The 23,882-nt window shown below is 46.3% G+C and overlaps 1 protein-coding gene across 22 annotated transcripts in view; it reads right to left on the reverse strand.

The window, feature by feature from the left end:
* Nucleotides 1–23,882, reverse strand: part of LOC106579570 (regulating synaptic membrane exocytosis protein 2) — a 225,281-nt gene that overhangs the window by 55,505 nt on the left and 145,894 nt on the right. For 8 of the 22 annotated variants that reach the window (XM_045701962.1, XM_014159613.2, XM_045701990.1 and 5 more), the window contains 9 exons: nucleotides 23,342–23,472; nucleotides 22,707–22,878; nucleotides 21,922–22,081; nucleotides 19,157–19,225; nucleotides 15,920–16,058; nucleotides 15,484–15,591; nucleotides 12,311–12,376; nucleotides 7,121–7,306; nucleotides 4,988–5,100 (listed from right to left, as the gene is read on the reverse strand). In XM_045701962.1, the coding sequence (XP_045557918.1) occupies nucleotides 4,988–5,100; nucleotides 7,121–7,306; nucleotides 12,311–12,376; nucleotides 15,484–15,591; nucleotides 15,920–16,058; nucleotides 19,157–19,225; nucleotides 21,922–22,081; nucleotides 22,707–22,878; nucleotides 23,342–23,472 (1,144 nt within the window). Of the gene's footprint in view, nucleotides 1–4,987; nucleotides 5,101–7,120; nucleotides 7,307–8,947; nucleotides 8,965–10,654; nucleotides 10,784–12,310; nucleotides 12,377–15,483; nucleotides 15,592–15,919; nucleotides 16,059–19,156; nucleotides 19,226–21,573; nucleotides 21,601–21,921; nucleotides 22,082–22,706; nucleotides 22,900–23,341; nucleotides 23,473–23,882 lie in introns of all 22 variants that reach the window. The other 14 variants (XM_045701986.1, XM_045701981.1, XM_045702001.1 and 11 more) reach the window with 12 other exon arrangements.

A 23,882-nucleotide genomic window follows, 5' to 3' on the forward strand; every position in this document is an offset into this window, starting at 1 on the left:
TAAACCTTGAATAGACTACAATTTGTATTTCCTGCTGTGCAAGGAAATTCTCTGTGACAACAGAGTGATCAAATTAATACAGCAGATCTGTACATCTTTTGTTGGCCCATTATTAATGACAATTAGGATTTAAATTGCAACATCTACTAACGACCAACAACCAGTTGCATGAATGTTGTGACTAAGGTGACTGGTTCAACTTAAACTCTTCAAACTGCAATCCCAGCATGCATCCCTTTTCCTCCACTAGATTTACTTCAATCTCAATAAGTGCCGCTTTGACTGAAGCACGCAAATCTAACATGTCTAATTGAAATGGTCTTTAATTCCAAACTGTAGATTTGACCATGGAGCTATACAGTATATTTAACTAATACTGTTCTATTGAATTGTGTGGTTGGGACGTGGGGATAAAGGGCTGAACATTGATTCTCTAACCCTTCAATTAAAGGGCAGAGTAGATTAGTGGTGTGTGGTTGTGATGTGGCTGGGACACGCACGACTATATGAGCTCAGGGAGTCAAAACTCTGGACTTATTAGCATCAGTCTCTCCCTCATCATCATCATCATCGTCATAATGATGAAGATCACCATCGTTATCATCACCACACGCTCACCCAACCTCCACTCCTGCGGTTAGTTAAACACTGCAAATCAACCCATATCTAATCAATCACATTCATCATCTCAGAAAATATGAAATGTGGATAAAAGAGAGACAGAAACACGGAAGAAAGTTGACTAAATGAACTATGGAAGCTCTAACTGGCATGCAGAGTCCCACAGCACTGACACACCCCTGAGGGCACTATTGAGGACACACCACCACAATGCCACACTCCTGAGTGCACTTGCCTTTCCTCCCATTCACAGGTGGGCCTGGCTGAGGCCTGTCCTCACAGTCTGAACAGGAGTGGGACACAGATGGAGCTTTATGAGATCATGGACACACACACACACACACACACACACACACACACACACACAAACACACGTGCAGGTGTTTGCACGCCCGCACACTTGTAAGAACACACGCACGCAAGCACAACACACAGACCAAATGCATACAGATATGAAAACCCAAGAGGTATACTGCATGTTTCATGACCAAGATATTCTACTACCATCACACAGAAGAACTGAATGAATGAACAGACAGATGGGTGAGGAGGAACTAGGAAGAGAGACCTGTGGGAAACTCCAGCTCCTGCCAACACAACCCTGGACACTCTCATTCAAGCCAGTACATTCATAAAGTACAGTACTGACTCAACAAATGATCACATTCTAAGGGCATTGGCTGAGGGGCAGAATGGCTGTAGGGCTTATAAAGATGGTCCAACATCATAGTCCAGTACAGGCTGTGTGGACCAGGCAGGGTCAAATTCAAGTTTGCAGTGTTCTGGGACTATTCCATTGGTTTCTATGGTATCAGGCAAACTAAATAAAGTGCAGCTTAAGTACATCATGTATTGGACCCAGATCTGGCGTGGAGTTCTCAGCAGAGAGGCAGATACATAAAGGTGACAGAGGTGAATGAGGAAGTCTAAAGGCTCAGTCTGCTCTGAGACACACCAGTAGATAGACACACAGGTGATAAACACACCTGGCTGTCCCTCGTACTGCTCTTGAGGGCAAAGGTCACCAGTAGGCCGCTCTAGCTCCTCCCATGTTCCCTCTGAGTGGTCGGGGGTCGTAGTAGAGACAGATAGACAACAACAGGTACAGAGGCTGATTAGATATCACTTGGTTTGTGCCTAAAGTCGTCAACACTAGTTCAGGTGTCAATGTTGACTTCCCTGTACACATAAAGGAACAATAAAAGCATGGCAGGACGGTTCAACAGGGGTTACCACAGATACTATATCACAACATCTAGGTCCAGGTCTACCTTGTAAAAGAGGTATTCTGAGCTCAATGGGAATTCCTGGTTAAACAAAAAGGTTAAATAAATACAAATCTAACTGAAGCCAGTACGGCGCAACAACATGGATCCGTTGGCTAGGTCGGGAACACAAAGATACAATCACACACACCTGACTGGATACACATTCCCTGTTCGGCATTGATTTCTGTTACCTCACATTTCAAACAACCCTCCTATTTGAATCCCAGGCAGCCCAGCCCAGCCCAGCCCAGCCCAGCCAACCCCCAGTCCCCTGGCCTCTATGGATCAGTACCACATGCAGCTGCAACAGCAGCATTAGTGCTATGATTAGATACGTCCTGTCTGTGTCACGCTGTAGGGCTCTGTGTGAGCGTCAGCTGTCTGTGTCACGCTGTAGGGCTCTGTGTGAGCGTCAGCTGTCTGTGTCACGCTGTAGGGCTCTGTGTGAGCGTCAGCTGTCTGTGTCACGCTGTAGGGCTCTGTGTGAGCGTCAGCTGTCTGTGTCACGCTGTAGGGCTCTGTGTGAGCGTCAGCTGTCTGTGTCACGCTGTAGGGCTCTGTGTGAGCGTCAGCTGTCTGTGTCACGCTGTAGGGCTCTGTGTGAGGATCAGCTGTCTGTGTCACGCTGTAGGGCTCTGTGTGAGCGTCAGCTGTCTGTGTCACGCTGTAGGGCTCTGTGTGAGCGTCAGCTGTCTGTGTCACGCTGTAGGGCTCTGTGTGAGCGTCAGCTGTCTGTGTCACGCTGTAGGGCTCTGTGTGAGCGTCAGCTGTCTGTGTCACGCTGTAGGGCTCTGTGTAAGCGTCAGCTGTCTGTGTCACGCTGTAGGGCTCTGTGTGAGCGTCAGCTGTCTGTGTCACGCTGTAGGGCTCTGTGTGAGCGTCAGCTGTCTGTGTCACGCTGTAGGGCTCTGTGTGAGGATCAGCTGTCTGTGTCACGCTGTAGGGCTCTGTGTGAGCGTCAGCTGTCTGTGTCACGCTGTAGGGCTCTGTGTGAGCGTCAGCTGTCTGTGTCACGCTGTAGGGCTCTGTGTGAGGATCAGCCCAGGGTCAGATCAATACATTACAATACCTCCCCCATTTTCCCACCCGCTGCCATTACCCATCACAGAGGGGAGAGAGATGGGGGAAAGGGAAGGGGAGAGACGGGGAGAAACGGGAAGGGGGAGAGGAGAGAGACAGAGGATAGAGACAGGGAGACAGGAATGGGGAGGTGGCGACAGAGGGAGAGAGAGGAGGGACAGAGGATAGAGGGGGAGAGGGGTAGGGGGAGAGGAGAGAGATGGGGACAGAGGGTGAGAGAGGACGGACAAAGGAGAGATGGGGAGACGGGAAGGAGGATAGGAGAGAGAGGGCAGGAGAGAGACTGGCTGTAGACTCGGAGGAGAGAGGAGTGCTCATGGTTTCTGACAATGATGAAGGAGTTCTGGGAGTGCTTTGACAAGTTCTCAGCACCGGCGGCTTTCTCTCTTTTGCTCTGCTTTCTCCCTCCCTCTCTCTCCTTCTGCTCTCCCGCTTCCTTCTCCCTCTCTCTCTCTCTCTCTTTCTTTCTCTGCTCTGCTCCTCTCTCTCTCTCTTGCTCCCTTCTCCTTCTCTCCCGTGGCCCGCTCCCTCCAATCACCACTCAGCTAATCTGTCAATTCACAGCGCAGCTCCAGAGAACTCAGGCTCCTCCCCTCCCTTCCATCACCACACCCTTCCATCATGTGACACGCTCTGTTACAACCTGTCAGAGCATTTTAGGGAGAGTTAAATGAGAACAATACATTTGTGCTGAAGAATGAAACGGTTTAAGATGTCATTCTGTCTGTGAGAGCTTCAGTAAGAGAAGTAGGATCACACTGTCTGTACTAGTTCTGATTCCTCATTAAGGAGAGAGTCTTACAGTACAGGAGGAACTAGAGGAACTCTCTGCATGCAGCTCAGTTATACCTCTTGGACCAGGCAGAGTTAAGGGCACTATATTATAGCCTTCCCAGACTCAATAAAAAGTGAATAATGTATTCCTTTGTTTCTGGATAAATGACTTTACTACTACTAACACTGGTTATGGAATCACACATGTTTAAAACACTAATAGTCTACTGCACCGTATCCACGCCACAACCCCCAGGGACACGTCTCACCTGAGCACTCTGAAGTCATAACACCAAACTGAGGACTGTTCAACATTGAACACAAAACGACAGTAGAACTCATGACAACTGAGGAACATGGAAGCTACGATGCTAGATGACAACACTGACCCAGTGTAGGAGCCAGAAGAAGACTAGGAAGCTAAGCTACGACACAGGACTGCTAGGTCACACAGTCAGGGAGTGAGAGACAGGCAGGGGGTGCTGTGGACCACTGTAATCAGGGCTGTTCAGTAGGGAGGAAACCTTTTGAAACGTAGTGAAACAGGGAGGTTCTCTCTGAACTTGTCCAATAAGAACACAGATTCTCATTATCCGTTGCAGACAGATTCAGTCTTTCCTGTGAAAGACCAAACCTACACTCTATGTTACAGACCTTCACAAGGCTCTGTTCCTTCTTCTCCATCTTCTGAGGAAGGAATGGCAAAAAGTAGATATGTAGATATGTTCAAATAAAAAACATCAAATGTTTATGAAGAGACAACATCACCAATATCGCTGACCAAGGATACAATACATGTTGTAAACCTTCCACAGGACACCCTGGTTACCGCTGATAACATATAGAGTACTGAGACCATAAGAACACACAACAAACTCACTAAAACACAACACACAGCTTAACAATGTTGGTAGAGTCAAGGAATTCTGAGCCAAGCTCTGTCGTTCACGGGCAACTGACCAGAGAGAACCAACAGACAGCAGTATCTGTTAAACTTGCTATGAGCCTTTTCCCACTCAGAGGTTTATGGCACAAAATAAGCAATATCTCAAGCTGCCATACCCAGATAAAGACCAGCAAATAACAAGAAACAACTGCTTCTGTCAAAGAGATGCTTCAATCAAAGTCAAACCTGTTCCAAAGTAAGTGACCATAGTGACCAATGGAGAACAGCCTTGAGGTGTCACCAAACCAAAGCAACCAGAGTGGCCCAGCTGGGTATGGAAAATACGCTGAGAACTTACTTCTGCCCTTGGTCCCTGTGGGTGGAAGCTGTGGTAGTTGCCGACCTCCTCTCCTGTCGGACATGGGGGTACTGGTAGGGCTGGTTTGGGCCGATCCGCTGCGGGGGTTCGCCCTACGGGGGGCACAAAATGGTACAGCCTGGGTGAGTCAAAGATCAGAGGTCAGGCACAGAGCTGACCTGTGATTGGTTGGAAGGCCCCGGATAAGCAGAAGGACTACATTTCCCAGCGTGCTTTGCTTTGTTATGTAAGAGGAGAGGATGGTTTCAGGCTGGTTGTAGAAACAGCAACACATCAAACAAACAAACTACTACTGTCTACTGGGGTTGGTAATGAACCAAACATGGGAAAAAAATTGTATCAAACACATATATATGTCAGTTCAGATATATACTGGACATGTTGTGTACAATCATGTCCATGCTCAACCAGGGATGCTGCCATGTTGTTGGATCGGTGAAAGCTGGACACATAACAGATAATTTACCTGGTCAATCACCTGATCAATTACCTGATCAATTAACTGATAAATTACCTGATAAATTATCGGATCAATTACCTGATCAATTACCTGATCAATTACCTGATCAATTAACTGATCAATTAACTGATCAATTATCTGATCAATTATCTGATCAATTACCTGATCAATTACCTGATCAATTATCTGATCAATTAACTGATCAATTATCTGATCAATTAACTGATAAATTACCTGATCAATTACCTGATCAATTATCTGATCAATTAACTGATAAATTACCTGATCAATTATCTGATCAATTAACTGATAAATTACCTGATCAATTACCTGATCAATTACCTGATCAATTACCTGATCAATTAACTGATAAATTACCTGATCAATTACCTGATCAATTACCTGATCAAGTTAATAACTAACTACCTTTTACTTTCTGTACTGTATTTTTTTTTAATCTATCGTATTGAACGTATTCTCAACAGATATTCTTTGTCCCATAAGACTTGTACTATGTTTTTACACCATCTGCCAGTTGAGCAATTGTGTTTGCTAAACACATCTGTATTCTGACAATATGTGTTGAAGGCAGGCTATGCAGAAGCATCAATTTAATACTGTAGCTTGAATTATTACTTAATTTGCTAAACATTAATGACAAATAGTTATTGCCTAAAAATGGCTAATATTGAGGAGTACTGGTGTCTTACTCTAATTAAAAGCACATAACAGATGATCAAGCTCATTTGCAATTGGTGGGTTGCTGACTGATTGAATAAATTCTACATATCTGGTGTAGGCCAAAGGTTCATTCTAATTCATGTCAGCACCTACCAGCTGGTGAACTCTAAAACATATCAAAAACAATGACATTTGGCACATGACATGCTAGAGATAATGTAGCATCAGTTTTGCAACAAAGGTGATGAATCGCATGTTTCACTCGACCCATCAAGCTGCAAGGAAAGAGGGAGGACAGCACCCATGGGCGTTCGTTCAATGTGGACCAATGTGGACCAATGTGGACCAATGCGACCATGCGATCTGACGGTCTACAAAAGATTAGAAAAAAAAAAAATGGAATAAAAAATGTAATTACAGGATAATAACAGGTAATGTTAGTAAAGAAAGAAAATCACAATGGTGATCCAGCACTACTATACTCAGTCAAAGTAGTGTATAAGTAGTGTGTTCCAAAAACAAAAAGAGTTAGTTTCTAGTCTACTACCAGTCTGGGATGGGGAAGAAAATGCAGCAGCATTCGTTGCTTTAGGAGGGGGGGCGGAGTAAATGATAAAGTGGTAAGCTGGCTGGATGCTGATTGGATGCTGATTGGATGCTGATTGGATGCTGGGTGGGTGGTGGGGGGTTGGTGGTTGGTTGCAGTGAGACAGGCAGAGAGAGGGGTGGGTGCTGGTTGTTGGTTACTCTTTGGATTGGTGGGGCAGTAGCTATGCAGTGGAGGCTGGTGGGAGGAGAAATCGAAGGATGGGCTCATTGTAACGGCTGCAATGGCAGAAATGGAAAAGTATGAAACACATCAAACCCATGTGTTTGATTCCAATCCATGAATTCCATTCCAGATGTTCCAATGAGCCCATCGTCTGATTTCAAGTGACACCAGCCTCCTGTAGATGTGTCTGTCTGGTCACCTCGTTAAGGCAGGTGAGGGAGGGGCGGAGCGTCCGGAGGGTAAAGACGGCATGGACCTCATGAGGGCGGAGTCGGGCCGCTCCGTGGACCGCGAGCGGGAGGTGGTGGTGCGCTCTAGCGCGGGACGCTGGTCAGCTGACCTGGACCTGCTGTGATACACATGCCTATCAACGGCTCCGTGGTTCCTGCAACACGTTATTGACAGAAGGGAAGGAAGCTGCTGCTGATGATCAGGTGACATGATACAGCAGAGTGATGCATGGACTGGGCCCCTGGGCTGGGCCCCATGGGGCCCTGCTGGAACCTACAGTAGAGTAGGAACAGGTCATAGCAGGTGTGACAGGGAGAGACAGGGACAGGCAGGGGATAATGTGTCCCTCATCTGTGGTAGGTGACTGAGTGAGTGGGTGGGAGGCCCTTTGGAATCTGTCTGTGAGTGAAAGACACTGGGTGAGATGTGAGAGAATAGTGGATTAGCATGTGTTTGTTGGTTTCCATTCAGCCCACTAGCTTACTATACTCCTGCAAGGTACATGCCGAAAGCTGTCTCCGCCCTGCCATTGTAAAATGTAACTGAAATCTAGTTGGAAAAAGAAAATATATTTTTGGCACTTTGAGTAGTTTGGAAATAAAATGGAATAAAATGCATTTGACATACATATACCGTGTACACAAGAAAATCTACACCGTATCATTATGTACAATAAAAAACATGAATATTCTGTGTTTTGTATCGTGTTGTTCCATAAGCATCTTCATAGGCAGTAAGTGTCATTAACTTTCAGTACCATGTGTATATCTGAAAATCAGGTCACAGCAGTTAGACATATCATTGTCATTGCAAATGATCATGAAGAAAAATACCTTATTTTGACCAGATGTTGATTATCATCTGACATGAGCAGCATTTGCAAAGCCAAAAACAAACACCAAACACTGAGGACACAGTGGCAGCACAGTAAAATAGTGAAATGTTAGAGTGAAAAGCTGTCCAGCAGAGGCTATGCTTCCTGCTTCCTGTTCTACACCAGCCAATCGCAACACAGCGGTCACTCCAGTTGTAGACCAGCCAATTACAACACAGCCACTTCATCAGCCAGTGAACGACGTTGCCTGAGACTTTAACGATGGTGACCATCATCATCATCATTCGTGGTCTACCATCCTCAGGTCGTTATGTCCAGGGATTGATGGCTTTGAACAGTAAAGGAGATGTCGCAATCTAACGACTTGTTACTTACTAGAGGTGTGTTGTGATGGATACTGTAGTTCACCATAGCTCTCTCTCTCTCTCTCTCTCTCTCTACCGTTCAGGATATTCCCTTGGGATTTCAACCCGGTCAAAATACTAACTCAAACAGCCCAAGTCTGGTGTGGTTAGTATATACTCTGATAATACTTTGCACACCTTTGTTGCACAGTAGAAACATTAAAACTCTAGTTAGATCGACTACAGCACCGGTGCTACTGTAACATCTATGTGTCTATGGAACATCTACACTGTTATTACCTTGTCTACCACTGCATTCCTCCTGCTAAAACTATACATCTACTGAAGTAGCTACAATATGAGGTCCCCTCAATATAGACTTGCCATCTCAACCCTGGTCAAAATTAGTCCACTATAAAGGGAATAGGATGCCATTTGGGACACAGTCAAATACTTTAGTCTAGTTCTACAGTCAACAGTGTGAGAAGCATGGCATCTATCCAAGGTCACTGTCTAGATCTACTGTGCTGGCAGGGACCTGTTCCCAGGGGCCGCACGGGTCACAGCGACTCACCCGGGGCTCTGAGCCACTCCACTCTCTCTCTCTCTCTCTGACTCTCCCTCTCCCTCTCTCTCTCTCTCCCTCTCTCTCTGTCTGTCTCTCCCTCCCTCTCCGTCTCTCCCTCCCTCTCCGTCTCTCCCTCCCTCTCCGTCTCTCCCTCCCTCTCTGTCTCTCCCTCCCTCTCTCCCTCCCTCTCCGTCTCTCCCTCCCTCTCTGTCTCTCCCTCTCTGTCTTTCCCTCTCTGTCTCCCCTCACTCTCTGATTCTCCCTCTCTGTCTCTTTCTCTCCGACTCTCCCTCTCGGTCTCTCTGTCTCCCTTCTCTCTCTCCCTCTCCCTCTGTTTCTCTCCTAATCGTTCTGGCTATAGCAGAAAGAGAAGGCACACAGTTGGAATGGGAGTGGAAGGGACATCTATTCTCCTCTCCTCTGTGACTGTGTGAATGCCATGGGATGTGAGAACCATTCATCTCCCTGCCAATCTACAGAGAGAGTGAAGCTATCTGGTCCGCGGCCTCGCTCAGGGAAACTTTGTGACACTTTAATAAAGTCAGTTGTGCTGCCTCAGTTCTGACGACTCATCGTTTTTTTCTCTTGGAGAGACAATGCACGATGTGTGGTTTTTGACTGACAGCCAGATGGCAGCGACGGGAGCCCAGGAGGAGCTATTTGCAGCATTTCTCCAGGGGGTGCTGAGAGTGTGACGTTGCGTTCCAAATGACACCCAATTCCCTATTTAGTGCACTACATTTTGCCAGGTCCCATAGGACTCTGGTCAAAAGTAGTGCACTATATAAGGACTAGGGCGTCATTTGGGAGTGCCCGGCTTGGTCCAGCCCGCTGAACTGGCACATCACAACATCGGGCCTGGCACACGCACCTGGGGGGTACCTGAGCCTGAACCTAGCCCATCATAGGGCTGGCACAGCCTGGGCATGGGGCAATGCTGAGCTTCCCATACTTAGCACTCTTAGCATAGAGAAACAGACAGACCCTCTGCGAGTCAGCATGGAGAAATGGCTAGGCACAGTTCTCCTTCTTCAGATGATAAAAATATCCTTCACTCATGTGGTATTGACCTGTCGGCCATATTGGCCTTCATCAGAATGAAAACGACATGGTTTGAAGACAGACAGAGAGGGCCAGAACAAATCAAACTGCAGACATACAGTTAACCACTGTTAATAATAATCCAGGCCATCCAAGATGGCAGAGGTAATGTTAGAGAGACAACCATGCACTAATAAAGGAAAGGTAAACATCCCATTACCACCAGCAGCATCAAAAGGCCATGTGTCCTTTTGTTCAATGCAGCCCTTATACAGTATTACCTGCAGAGCTGAGCATCAGAGCTACCAATGATGAGCCGGCCTTTATTTACCCAGATACAAACAGGACACCACTGATCACAAACACAACTTGTCATCTTAACCACTGATGGTAGACTAGTAGGCATGACAACAAAACAGCAACAGAGTACGATACATGTGTCACAACCGATGTGGAGACACGAGAGCTCGCAGTAGCCTCAATATTACACGGTAATTGAAGGCAGTTGTGTGGTTTATGGGTCTAGTACACAACTTGAGCAGAGCTGTGATGACATGCTCCAGAACCAGATATCACCCAGGATATCACGTGGGGTTCATCACCTTTTACAATCACATAGAAAATGTTTTAATGTCATACAGACGACTACAGAGAAAAAGACCCACAAAATGGCTGACTGTGGAAATATACGTAGAGACACTGTAATGTGAATACCTCTTGTAGTCACAGTCGACGGAAGCAGAGGAGGAGTACGCGCCCTCTGAGTGGGCTCGGGACATCCGAGTGGAGCGCAGTAACCTGACAGCCTCTTCTCGACTGATGTTGGATATGCGGTGGTTGCGGCTGGCGAAAAGAGAGCGGTCAGTGGGAGTCAGTGTGTGTTTTAAGAATGCCTTAATACCAGGTTGGTCAGGTGGGACAGAGAGAGAGAGGTCATGAACCTGTGGACAGAACCTGGTTTTCACATGACCCTGGGGACAGAACCTGGTTTTCACATGACCCTGGGGACAGTTGGGGAAGATGATGGGGGTGCACCAACTCTCTGTAGACAGTTATGGGGACAGTTGATGGGGGCGCACAAACTCTCTGTAGACTGTAAAGGGGACAGTTGATGGGGGCGCACCAACTCTCTGTAGACTGTAAAGGGGACAGTTGATGGGGGTGCACCAACTCTCTGTAGACTGTAAAGGGGACAGTTGATGGGGGCGAACCAACTCTCTGTAGACTGTTATGGGGACAGTTGATGGGGGCGCACAAACTCTCTGTAGACTGTTAAGGGGACAGTTGATGGGGCGCACCAACTCTGTACACTGTTAAGGGGACAGTTGATGGGGGCGCACCAACTCTCTGTACCTCTACTATTCTCTTGTGGTTTGATCCAAACACAACATCCACCTTGACCGCTGTGGATGGGTAGCCACCATAAGGAGTGTATATCAGATATATAGGACTCATATACTGTCATATACACTGGTACAACACAGGGTGGGAACTGGGCAGGGGGAACTACCTCTGCTGGACAACTCTTCACAATCAGAAAAAACAACAGGACACATCCATTTCACAGTATTGACAGGCTAGTTTCTTTGAGGTATATCTCAAGGTACAATCAAAGATAATAAATAGCGGGCTATGTATTTGTCTACCAATAAAGATACGTAATCAATGATGAAACTGTGGCAAATGTATGAAAAGTATGTGGAGAGAGGATATGTATATGTGTTTATGAAGGGTTCTACCTGGAACCAAAAGGGTTCTACCCGGAACCAAAAAGGGTTCTTCAAACGGTTCTCCTATGGGGACAGCCAAAGAACTCTTTTAGGTTCTAGATAGCACCTTTTTTTCTAAGAGTCTATGGGCCTTAGAGTGGCTCACCTGTTTAATTATATGGACTACAAAAGGCCACACACTACACTGATGCATATACAGTATATTTGTCCGAGAAGGGAGAAATATATACCTGGCTGCCCACACAACACCACACCACACAACACCACACCACACGTTGTGTCGTCAATGGCATTGTCTTGGGATGTGAAGTGGATAGGTTTGTGATGATCATGGTTTAATGTCAATGGCATTGTCTTGGGATGTGAAGTGGATAGGTTTGTGATGATCATGGTTTAATATCAATGGCATTGTCTTGGGATGTGAAGTGGATAGGTTTGTGATGATCATGGTTTAATGTCAATGGCATTGTCTTGGGATGTGAAGTGGATAGGTTTGTGATGATCATGGTTTAATGTCAATGGCGCATTAAGCCAACACAGGCTTGAAGCTTGATAGGCCAGCAGCTTCCTACAGACAGACAGGGGGCAGAGTGGAGGGTGTGATGGAGGGAGGAACATGCACTGTCAGGTAAGAGTCTACCTGGGTTCCTTCTGATGATCATCACTAGGTTGACAGCGTCTGGATCGTGGTAGGGTGAGAAAATGGCTGCGAGACATGAAGGGAGAGAACAGAGACATGGTTGGATGGGGCTGAATGGGGAGGGAGAAGAGGGAGAAAGAGAGAGAGCGAGAGACACACGGGGCGAGAGAGAGACACAGGGAGAGAGAGAAAGAGAGAGAGAGGGGGGCAGTACAGTGTTGGAGGAGAGAAGGGAGGAGCACAGCCATGGAAGAGGAGAGGATATTGGTGCAGTCCTTCCTCAGGTTAGAAAACCCATTGAGATGCATGATGAGGCGCTCCTAACTTACTGTTCTGTACTGTAACACACATGCTGCTGCAAACCAACATCAGTCCCAGTGGATTCAAACCAAACCTTGTAAGATACTGAATGTTGTTGGAGGTACTGTATGGGATTCATAGTCCAATTCAGAACTAGCCCCCTAACTCTCCAAATGTCTGTACATCCATTTCTGCATTAGTTAATAACTTTACAAAATAAAATGAAAAACAAGCAAAAGTACATAAATATGATGTTGTATTTCAAAACAAAATACACATAGGCAATATAAAACAACCTCTTAAAAATGTAAATTCCCCAAAATAATGAAATAATAATAATAATAAAGAATTATTATTATTTAGAGGTAGACTGGGTCATTTCCAAATTCTCTATGGGGGCATCCCAAATGGCACCCTATTCCCTTAGGGCTCTGGTCAAAAGTAGTGCACTTTATAGGGAATAGGGTGCCATTTGGTATGCACGCCATGACTCATTTCCTGTTTCCTAATTTTCAACGGTTTTCAATAAATAACAGCAGTAGTTGATTAAGGGGAAGCTGAAATACAGTCTTAGTGAGCAACTGTCTGTCACACACAATCTAGATAAGTGCATTTCCTGTGTCTGGCCCTGATTTAGGCTGCCTCAGCCATCCTCGCCTCAGAAATATCAAATAAACTTAATTGGATGACGGGAGGGGGTAAGTAAGTAAGGAGAAGAGAACTGTGCCAAGGCTGAGCTGTATGTCTGAGACACTGGGCTGGTGTTGGTGCTATAGCGGGACAAACAGTATGACTAGAATGGGAAAGGCCCCTCAGACCACAGCAATTTGACAGTACACTGATGGGTAATGACTTGAGTGGGGTTGTCCATTCTAGAGATTCTATTTCTATAGTCTCAGGTGTGGTGGAGGAAGGAACATCACAACACCACATGGCCCCAGACAAACACAGGATGTGTCACAAATGGCACCCTATTCCCTATATTACACAACTTTTGACCAGGGCTCATAGGGCTCTGGTGAAAAGTAGTGCACTCTACAGTGAAAAGGATGCCATTTGGGATGCAGAAGGTTCCAGCGCAGAGGAACAGTAGGAGAGACAGTGGTGTTATATTTAAGCAATAAGGCCCGGGGGGGGGGTATATGGCCAATATACCATGGCTTAGGGCTGTTCTTATGCACTACGCAACGTGCCGGGACACAGCCCTTAGCCGTGGTATATTGGCCATATATCACAAACCCCCAAGGTGCCTTATTGCTATTATAAACTGGTTACCAATGTAATTAGAGCAGTAAAAATACATGTTTTGTCATACCTGTGGTATACGGTCTGATATACCACAGCTGTCAGCCAATCAGCATTCAGGACTCGAACCACCCAGTTTATAATGTAGTTTTTTTCCCTCACACAGATTAACAGCTGCTATTAAACTCTATAACTACACTCATTAAAGGGTGATTGGTATGTGTTTGGTTCTATGGTCACTGTAATCTATCTACAGTATATTGACATGTATTTACATTCTAGTCATATGGTGACTATAATCTATCCATATATAATGATCTACTATAACCTCCAGTAAATTGGCCTGTGTTTAAAATGTAGTTATATGGAGTTGCGTCCCAAATGGCACCCTATTCCCTACATAGTGCACTACTTTTGACCAGAGCCCTATTCTTATCTTTTCTTATTTCTTATTGTTGTTTTGATGTAGAGAATGAACCAAAGTATTTCGTTGGACGGTGTATACCATGCGTATCCCGTTACGACTAATAAAACTTGAAACTTGAACCTATGAGCCATGTTCAAAAGTAGTATACTATTATAGGGAATAGGGTGCCATTTGGGATACAGAAATGTTGATTCTAATGAGTCTGAGCACCGGTGTTAATGATCCCCTCTCAGTATTAATAAGGCAACAAGATTTCAACACAAAGAAGAGAAGAGGTTAGTTAAAGATCCACCTAGTGCAGGACATCAGAGAGGAGATTTGAGTTCTTGGAAAGGGGACAGGTTGGGGAAAGAGACAGGTTGACCTGTGAGCACTAGGTGAGATATCCGTATAGCAGTTCTAGGTGTGAAAGCATCAGGCAGATTAAACAGGTGTAAGGTTGTGTAACGGAGGCAGTTCAGTGAAACCGCGCTCATCTGATTAGTAACTGTGCCTGAGACCTGAACATTTGGGTTACCTCCCGAGCTAATGCCTAGGCTTTAGCTCAGAGGTCTAACAGTTACACAGTCTTGTGGCTGGCAGACAACCCGGGTTGGAACATTGTCAGTCCCAGTTGGTTGCGTTGTCTGCAGGAGCTGCTGTGTGAGGCTGTATGAGGTTGTGTAGGGCTGTGTTAGGCTGTGTCAAGCTGTGTGAGGCTGTGTGAGGCTGTGTTAGGCCGTGTTAGGTTGTGTTAGGCTATGTCAAGCTGTGTGAGGCTGTGTTAGGCTGTGTTAGGCTGTGTTAGGCTGTGTCAAGCTGTGTGAGGCTGTGTGAGGCTGTGTTGGGCTGTGTTAGGCTGTGTCAAGCTGTGTCAAGCTGTGTGAGGCTGTGTTGGGCTGTGTTAGGCTGTGTCAAGCTGTGTCAAGCTGTGTGAGGCTGTATGAGGCTGTGTAGGGCTGTGTGAGGCTGTGTGAGGCTGTGTGAGGCTGTGTTAGGCTGTGTGAGGCTGTGTGAGGCTGTGTGAGGCTGTGTGAGTCTGTGTGAGGCTGTGTGAGGTTGTGTAGGGCTGTGTTAGGCTGTGTGAGGCTGTGTGAGGCTGTATGAGGTTGTGTAGGGCTGTGTTAGGCTGTGTGAGTCTGTGTAGGGCTGTGTTAGGCTGTGTGAGGCTGTGTAGGGCTGTGTTAGGCTATGTGAGGCTGTGTGAGACAGGGGTATCTACCTGTCAGGTGAGTGGTGGTCATCGGACACACTGCGCCGGTCCACTCTACTGGAGGAGCTGTACTGAGACGAGGCGGGGTCAATGTCATAGCCGGGATCCAGACTTCTGCTATACACAACAGAATCACTGGATCACCCCCCTAGTACTGTACAGTCACAGTTCAAACTCCCCACAGTGTCCCCTAGTGGCTTGGGGATGCACTTACTCACCTTAATGCAATCACTGTCAGTGTGAGTGAGATCCCAGTATCGGTTATATGGGTTAAACGTTCTACTACCAAGACAACTATCACAGATACCGCTTAAAGGACAACCTCTGATATCAGTTGGGGTTCTCAGTTCCCATTATGGTGCAGTTTGGCACAAACTGTTTTTGAGGAAGGGATAAAACTTGGGATGCTGGGTTGGACAGGGGACAAGTGAGGTGGGGGAGTTACCTCTGTGGAGGGGGGACGCTGGGAGACCGCGACCGCGCCCGGTTCATGTCTGCCGACCGCGAGCAGTGGTTGGATGACATCGCCTGCTCGGGGACAGACAACGTGGAACTATGGAGGTCCCTGCCGTTCTGCCGGTAGCCTGAGAGAGAGAGAGAGAGAGAGAGAGAGAGAGAGAGAGAGAGAAACATAGAGAGACAAACAGAGAGAAAGAGAGAGAGAAACAGAGACAGAAACATAGAGAAAGAGAGAGAAACAGAGAGACAGAAACAGAGATAAAGAGAGAGAGAATCAGAGATACAGAGAGAGAAACAGAGAGAGACAAACAGAGAGAAAGAGAGAGAGAAACAGAGAGACAGAAACAGAGAGAAAGAGAGAGACAAACAGAGATACAGAGACAAACAGAGAGAGACAAACCGAGAGATAAACAGAGATACAGAGAGAAACAGAAAGAGAAACATAGAGAGACAAACAGAGAGAAAGAGAGAAACAGAGAGACAGAAACAGAGAGAAAGAGAGAGAGAAACAGAGATACAGAGAGAGACAAACAGAGAGAAAGAGAGAGAGAAACAGAGATACAGAGAGAGACAAACAGAGAGAAAGAGAGAGAGAAACAGAGAGACAGAAACAGAGAGAAAGAGAGAGAGAAACAGGGAGACAGAAACAGAGAGAAAAAGAGAGAGAAAAAGAGATACAGAGAGAGAAACAGAGAGAGAGAGTGATGTCAGAAGTTATTCAGAGAAAGACTCATCGTTCTGAGCGCAGCCTCTCTAACCTGGTCCCAGATCTGTGTGTACTGTCTTGTCTAGTTGGCAAGGCAGCACAAACTGATCTGGTACCAGGCTAAAACCTTTCCTCCCTATTGACCATATACACTCCTGCAAAAAACGACAATATATGTCAACGGCAACATTTATTTTCAGAGGATTCTTTCAAAATGTTCAGAAGTTGCATACAGTGGCATAATGGTTGGTGGCTTTTAATTTTCAAAATGCTGAGGCTCTCTATATTCAAATAAATGAGGGCTTGGTCTCAACTCAATGTTCATGTGATTCAAGTCATTGCGGTTAACATTTTAGCATTAAACATGAAAATAGCTTTCAAAAATCAGAAACATTATAATGACTTTTCCGTGCTAGACTGATTAGTCCATCGAACTTGAATGAGTTGATTATTCAATAATCGTCCATGGCCAGAAGGCATGGTTAAGGTCAACGCTTTGCCTCATTAACGTTGATTAATATTCAATAGAGTGTAGAGCACATTAAAATGAGTTAAACGTAACCGTGAATCAAAGGTAGGATTAGGAAGGAAACACAAGACATGATGAAATACGAGAGGAAAAGTTAACCTTCACAGCTACTTTAGTTTGATACTTCTATCAATTATCTCCAAATCATTACATTTTCTCTTCGAAATTTGTTTGAAAGTGAGTTTGCTGCGAAAACCTGAATTCCTTCAAATTATACATAGAAGGAACACAGATAACAAAAAAGGACAGTATTATGTGAATTAATATTATGTTAAAATGATTCACAATCAAGTCCTGCATAACACGACGTCATACATATTTACTATAGTGGAAACAGAGGAAGATTAAACCAATTCCACCTGACATCATTACATTTCACTATGTAACATCTGCAGTCTAAGTATCAGCAGCCCAACACTGGGATAACTAAGTACGCAGCTCTGCAATCAGCTTGCTTTACCTGCACAACCCAAATATAATTCATTGGTTCTCTTGACAAGCCTCTTCACACATGACTAGAAACTGTGTGTTAAGCATCAATACTGTGTATAGAGGAGAGAACCTCAGATCTGAATTAACAGGACATTACCAGCAGAGAAGAATGACTGCATTAACCTAGTTAAAACCACCGCAGTGACATCTCAATTCAGGGAGAAGAGAAACGACTAAAAGAGGCAAGAGGACAAAAACCAATCAATCTATTACTCCTGTGAATATTTATCATCTCTTCTCCCTTAGTATGGTATCAGTAGTTTGATATGGAGAAGGTAGGAAGAAAGGGGATTAGCAAAGATCTCTGGGAAACAAGGGAAGATGAGAGAGAGAGAGAGAGAGAGAGGAGAGGGGTGAGGAGGCTGTGATGTGAGAGAGGGGTATTCCCACTGAGTGAGGGGATATTATGGGCGTAGTGAGAGAGGAGGCTGTGATGTGAGAGAGGGGTATTCCCACTGAGTGAAGGGATATTATGGGCGTAGTGAGGGAGGAGGCTGTGATGTGAGAGAGGGGTATTCCCACTGAGTGAAGGGATATTATGGGCGTAGTGAGAGAGGAGGCTGTGATGTGAGAGAGGGGTATTCCCACTGAGTGAAGGGATATTATGGGCGTAGTGAGGGAGGAGGCTGTGATGTGAGAGAGGGGTATTCCCACTGAGTGAAGGGATATTATGGGCGTAGTGAGGGAGGAGGCTGTGATGTGAGAGAGGGGTATTCCCACTGAGTGAAGGGATATTATGGGCGTAGTGAGGGAGGAGGCTGTGATGTGAGAGAGGGGTATTCCCACTGAGTGAAGGGATATTATGGGCGTAGTGAGGGAGGAGGCTGTGATGTGAGAGAGGGGTATTCCCACTGAGTGAAGGGATATTATGGGCGTAGTGAGAGAGGAGGCTGTGATGTGAGAGAGGGGTATTCCCACTGAGTGAAGGGATATTATGGGCGTAGTGAGAGAGGAGGCTGTGATGTGAGAGAGGGGTATTCCCACTGAGTGAAGGGATATTATGGGCGTAGTGAGAGAGGAGGCTGTGATGTGAGAGAGGGGGACTGATTAGAATGTTACAGAGGTGGGAGGGTTTCCTCCTCATCTATTACGCACGCACGCACGCACGCACACACACACACACACACACACACACACACACACACACACACACACACACACTTAGCCGTCTGTGTGCTGCCTGGCCTGCTACAGTAATCTACTCTCTCTCTGGCAACAGCCTCTCATTTGATGTGCAGCAGCGGCAGGCTGAGACTGGCGTGGGCGCCTGCTGCCTGTGTCGAGGAGAGCAGCTAGCTACTGTAGTGCAGAGGGAAGGAGAAGAAACTCACTGCTCCTTGTAGAGCTGCTGCAGTATCTTAGCGAGCTACCTTCTTTAAAAACATCACATCATCCAGTACAGTACATTAACATACATACAGCTGTATGTTCATATACTGTTTACCCTGCGTTAGCTGCATCCACATTATACTGATTACTATTCATTAGTATCTTACCTGACACTACCCCAACACCGTCTTCACAGTCATAGTCAGAGATCTCACTGTCGCTGATTCTCTGAGATCCTGGAGGAGAGATGGAGAAAGGAGAGAAGAGAAGAATAGAGGTTAGTTTACTCCAGGGTCTGTCCTCTTCCCCTGGTCAGACCATGTCTCTGTGGCCTAGCTGTCACCAGTGTTGTCCAGTTGGTCTAGACCAATGCCCCAGTCCTGGACATAGTCAGGAAAAGCAGCAGACACAGAAAAAGAACACTATTTATTTTGAGAACACTATTAAACAGTATTATATTGTATCTCAAAGTCACGTTCTTACATTGATCATCACTGACCGCACTTTACAAACAACACATGCAACCAAGATCTACATTTACTCTCCTGAAATGTACTGTCTGCCTCTTCTGGTTTCACCACCAACGTGGGAGCTGCCTATTGTAGATATAGTGTGATATAAAGTCTAATTTAAAGAGAACAACTGTAACATATAGCTGGTGTGAGACATGATGTTGGATGTGATGTAAACAACATTGTGTGGTCCTCTCCATCTAGCCTAATTGGCAATAGCTTCCATGTTTTCACGGTGGCGCTTTGAATTGACATTTCAATCATTCAATGTACATCTGAAGATGGAGTCTGAGAGGTATTCTACCGTCTCCACCGTCTTCAGAACTACTCCCTCCCTCATCCCTCTTTCCGAGTCGTCCCCTCTCTCACTCTACACTCGGTTGCTTTTTCTGATTTATTCACTGTTCAGTCAACTTAAATCAACTGGACATGGGCTTTTACAGAAATGACAAGTGCTGCATTCTGGCAGCCGCTCTCTCAGCCTCTCTCTGCCTCTCTTTTTCTGGCAGCCGCTCTCTCAGTCTCTCTCTGCTTCTCTTTTTCTGGCAGCCGCTCTCTCAGCCTCTCTCTGCCTCTCTTTTTCTGGCAGCCGCTCTCTCAGCCTCTCTCTGCTTCTCTTTTTCTGGCAGCCGCTCTCTCAGCCTCTCTCTGCTTCTCTTTTTCTGGCAGCCGCTCTCTCAGCCTCTCTCTGCCTCTCTTTTTCTGGCAGCCGCTCTCTCATCCTCTCTCTGCCTCTCTTTTTCTGGCAGCCGCTCTCTCTGCCTCTCTCTGCCTCTCTTTTTCTGGCAGCCGCTCTCTCTGCCTCTCTCTGCCTCTCTTTTTCTGGCAGCCGCTCTCTCACCCTCTCTCTGCCTCTCTTTTTCTGGCAGCCGCTCTCTCAGCCTCTCTCTGCTTCTCTTTTTCTGGCAGCCGCTCTCTCAGCCTCTCTCTGCCTCTCTTTTTCTGGCAGCCGCTCTCTCTGCCTCTCTCTGCCTCTCTTTTTCTGGCAGCCGCTCTCTCAGCCTCTCTCTGCCTCTCTTTTTCTGGCAGCCGCTCTCTCTGCCTCTCTCTGCCTCTCTTTTTCTGGCAGCCGCTCTCTCAGCCTCTCTCTGCTTCTCTTTTTCTGGCAGCCGCTCTCTCAGCCTCTCTCTGCCTCTCTTTTTCTGGCAGCCGCTCTCTCTGCCTCTCTCTGCCTCTCTTTTTCTGGCAGCCGCTCTCTCAGCCTCTCTCTGCCTCTCTTTTTCTGGCAGCCGCTCTCTCACCCTCTCTCTGCCTCTCTTTTTCTGGCAGCCGCTCTCTCAGCCTCTCTCTGCCTCTCTTTTTCTGGCAGCCGCTCTCTCAGCCTCTCTCTGCCTCTCTTTTTCTGGCAGCTGCTCTCTCAGCCTCTCTCGTTCCCTCAATTCTCTGACGGGCTGAAACTGTTTTAACGCTCTTGTTTTAGAGTGGTCAGCTCTTTCACCTCACACCCACACAGACGCCCCATAAAAATTGTTCCAGCTGTTGAGTAAAACTCACTAATCTCAAGCCTTAACATTGGAAATACATGTGCAGGTTACATACATTAGAAATACGTCAAGTCAAGTGCAAATACAAGTTCACACCCAACAGACACAACAGACACAGACACAAGCAGAGGAGAAGAAGAGCAAAAACCAGCACAATTATCATAATGTTTTTCAAAAGGAAAGTGTTGACATTTGGCGGGAGATGAGACAATGCATTGCACTGGGAAAACAAGTGGTCAACATATTCAAATGACAAACAGAGGTCTGGACAGAGCTCTTCTGATAGAGCTCAATCACCAGGATCTGGACTGGGAAACAGAAACCTGCCGGGCCCGAGGCTGACCATGAGGCAGCCATCTTGTTTAAGGACTGCGGTGGAGCGGAGAGGGAGCATAGCGAGGATTAAAGGGAATTGTGGGACAGCTAATGGAGGAGTGGAGTGGAGTGAAAGAACACTTTGGAGATAGAGAACAGTACAATAGGACTGAAGCAGAGGGGAGAGACGGAGTCTTCGTATGAACAGCAACACTGAGTGGAGAGAGAGCTCAGTGGAGAGAGCAGCGTGGAACAACAAGCGGGGGCCGTTACCTGAATTGTACGAATACGGCCCTTTGTCTGTAAGTATCAGGTTGAGTTGAGAGGGATAAGAAAACAAACACCATATGAACATACTAACAGTAATAAATACTTCATAAATCATTCAGGCTTTGGCAGACAGGCAAAGACAGTTGGTATCAGGGCACCTGCCAGCCACCATACTGGCTTTTCAAAATCATCAGACAAACAGTTGGTTCGCCACTAATGTCTCATTTCCTATCCTGAGGTTTGGGGTTCGAACAGGCAGGAGCTTTCCTACACAGTTTTAGTACATTTACGTCATTTAGCAGACATAACTAGTATACAGGTTATGGATGTTAGGGCAGAGGGGTAACCTACTCTGTATGGGTAGCCTCCTCGTGGGGCTCTCTCCGTGGAGCTGTCTGCGCTGGGGGTTGGGCGAGGCGCGTGGGAGGGGCATGGAGGACACGTCGTGGGTCTGCAGCTTGTACCAGTGAGGCTCATCATCCAGCAGGGCTGTCTCCAGCTCTATCAGTATCTATAGGAGAAACACACCAGCGTCACTACACACACACACTCCTCAATACACTAGCCACTGCTAACTGGACTCATTCCAGAGCAGATCAAGACCTCCACAGGCATGGCCCAACATCATTTTTTAAATAAGGTTTTCCAGCAATCCTGATTGGAAGATTCTGGATTTCCTGCTTATTCCCTCCAACCGGGAGGATTTCTGGAAGACCTGGGAATTCTGGGAAAGTTATCAGAATTCTGCAACCTTATTGGCAGTGAGGACAAAGTATGTGAGTATGTGCTGATGTTACAGTAAGCATCATGGGTCGATGACATCATCCCCCAGTAGCCTATCATCCTTCCTATGGAATGTAGGGTTTTATCAAGAGCTTGACCCTATTGGTTGGATTAGTTGAGCTATCAGAGTTACTGTCCTAATCCTGACTGGATGGGTATGTTTGGTATTATATCAGAGACGGATGAGTGCCTGAGTCTGGTTAAGTGGTGGCGCTGCCGACTCTTGTTACAAATACAGCCTCAGCCCCTTATCTCCGTCTCCCTCTGTACCTGTCTTTCTATCAACCTTCTGACTGTCTCTGTCCATAAAACAATAGAAAACTATGAGGGAAAAAAGAGATGGATGGGCTTACCTCTCCCAGGAACTCGCTTTCCTCCTCCCTGACCCTGGCCTGGTCCCACAGGGTGATCTCCAACATGCGCTCACGGAACTCCCGCCGGTGCACAGGAGAATACATAAAGGTCTGGTTCCATTTGGGCTCTAAGGATTTCTTTACCGTTTTTGTTCTCCTCTTGCTTTTGTCGCTGGAGGAACAATAATTCAAACTGTTTTTATTTACAACCATGGTAGAAAAGACTCCCGAACAGGTCAACACAGCACAGGACAATGGGATGAGCTGGGGAGGGAGAGAGTCATGTTGGAGCCCTGTTCAACTTCCTATCATTACTTCCATGTGTCTGAGAAGGGGTAGGTCAATGAGATCACATGATGACCTTTGTGACGGTAGCAGTTTAAATGCAATGTGACATGACCCCAAATTCAATTACCAGAAGAAAAAAATGTACAGGTAAATAAAGCCAAAGACATTCTTACCATAAATTCAACATTCAGTGAGACTATTATGCGAGTGCCCAAATCTGTATCAATCAACCAATGGCAACTTTAGGATATTGGAGGATAGGTCTAGCCACTAAGAAATGGCTGTGGATGGAATGAAGTGAAATGCTGCTAGCTAGATCATTCTGTAGTTACTGTCTCTACTCTTACCTTCTGTCAGGGAGGAAGTAGATTTTGACGTAAGGGTTCCTGGGGCGGCCATCTTCCCTAGAAGGCAGGTCCTTGGCTCCCAGGATGGTGACTATTAGCTGATTGCCCACTTTGTCATACCACAGTTTGACCTATGGATGGGACAGAACAGGGTCACATGGTCACTGGGCTGCCAGTAGGGGGGGGGGCTCTATATCAGGGTGACCTCATAACCCTCCACTTGTAGAGCTACTGGGTGTGCAGGGTTTAGCACCAGCCCTGCTCTATACTAACTAACAAACACACCTGATTCAGCAAATCAAGGTCCTGCATGGTGAGCAGCTGATTAGTAAAATCACTGGATTGTGTTAGATTAGAGCAGGGCTGGAGTAAAAGCCTGCACACCCAGTACCTCTCCTGGAGGAGGGGTGGTCACCCCTGGTTTACCTATTAGGCATTAGCAGGTCACATGCTTAGCGGGGGGAGAATAGAGATCTGTACTGTATATCTTACCATGACCTACGTCTTACCATGACCTAAATCTTACCATGACCTACATCTT

Source organism: Salmo salar, chromosome ssa02 (assembly GCF_905237065.1).
Source record: "Salmo salar chromosome ssa02, Ssal_v3.1, whole genome shotgun sequence".
In the NCBI taxonomy this organism is placed as follows: Eukaryota; Metazoa; Chordata; class Actinopteri; order Salmoniformes; family Salmonidae; genus Salmo; species Salmo salar.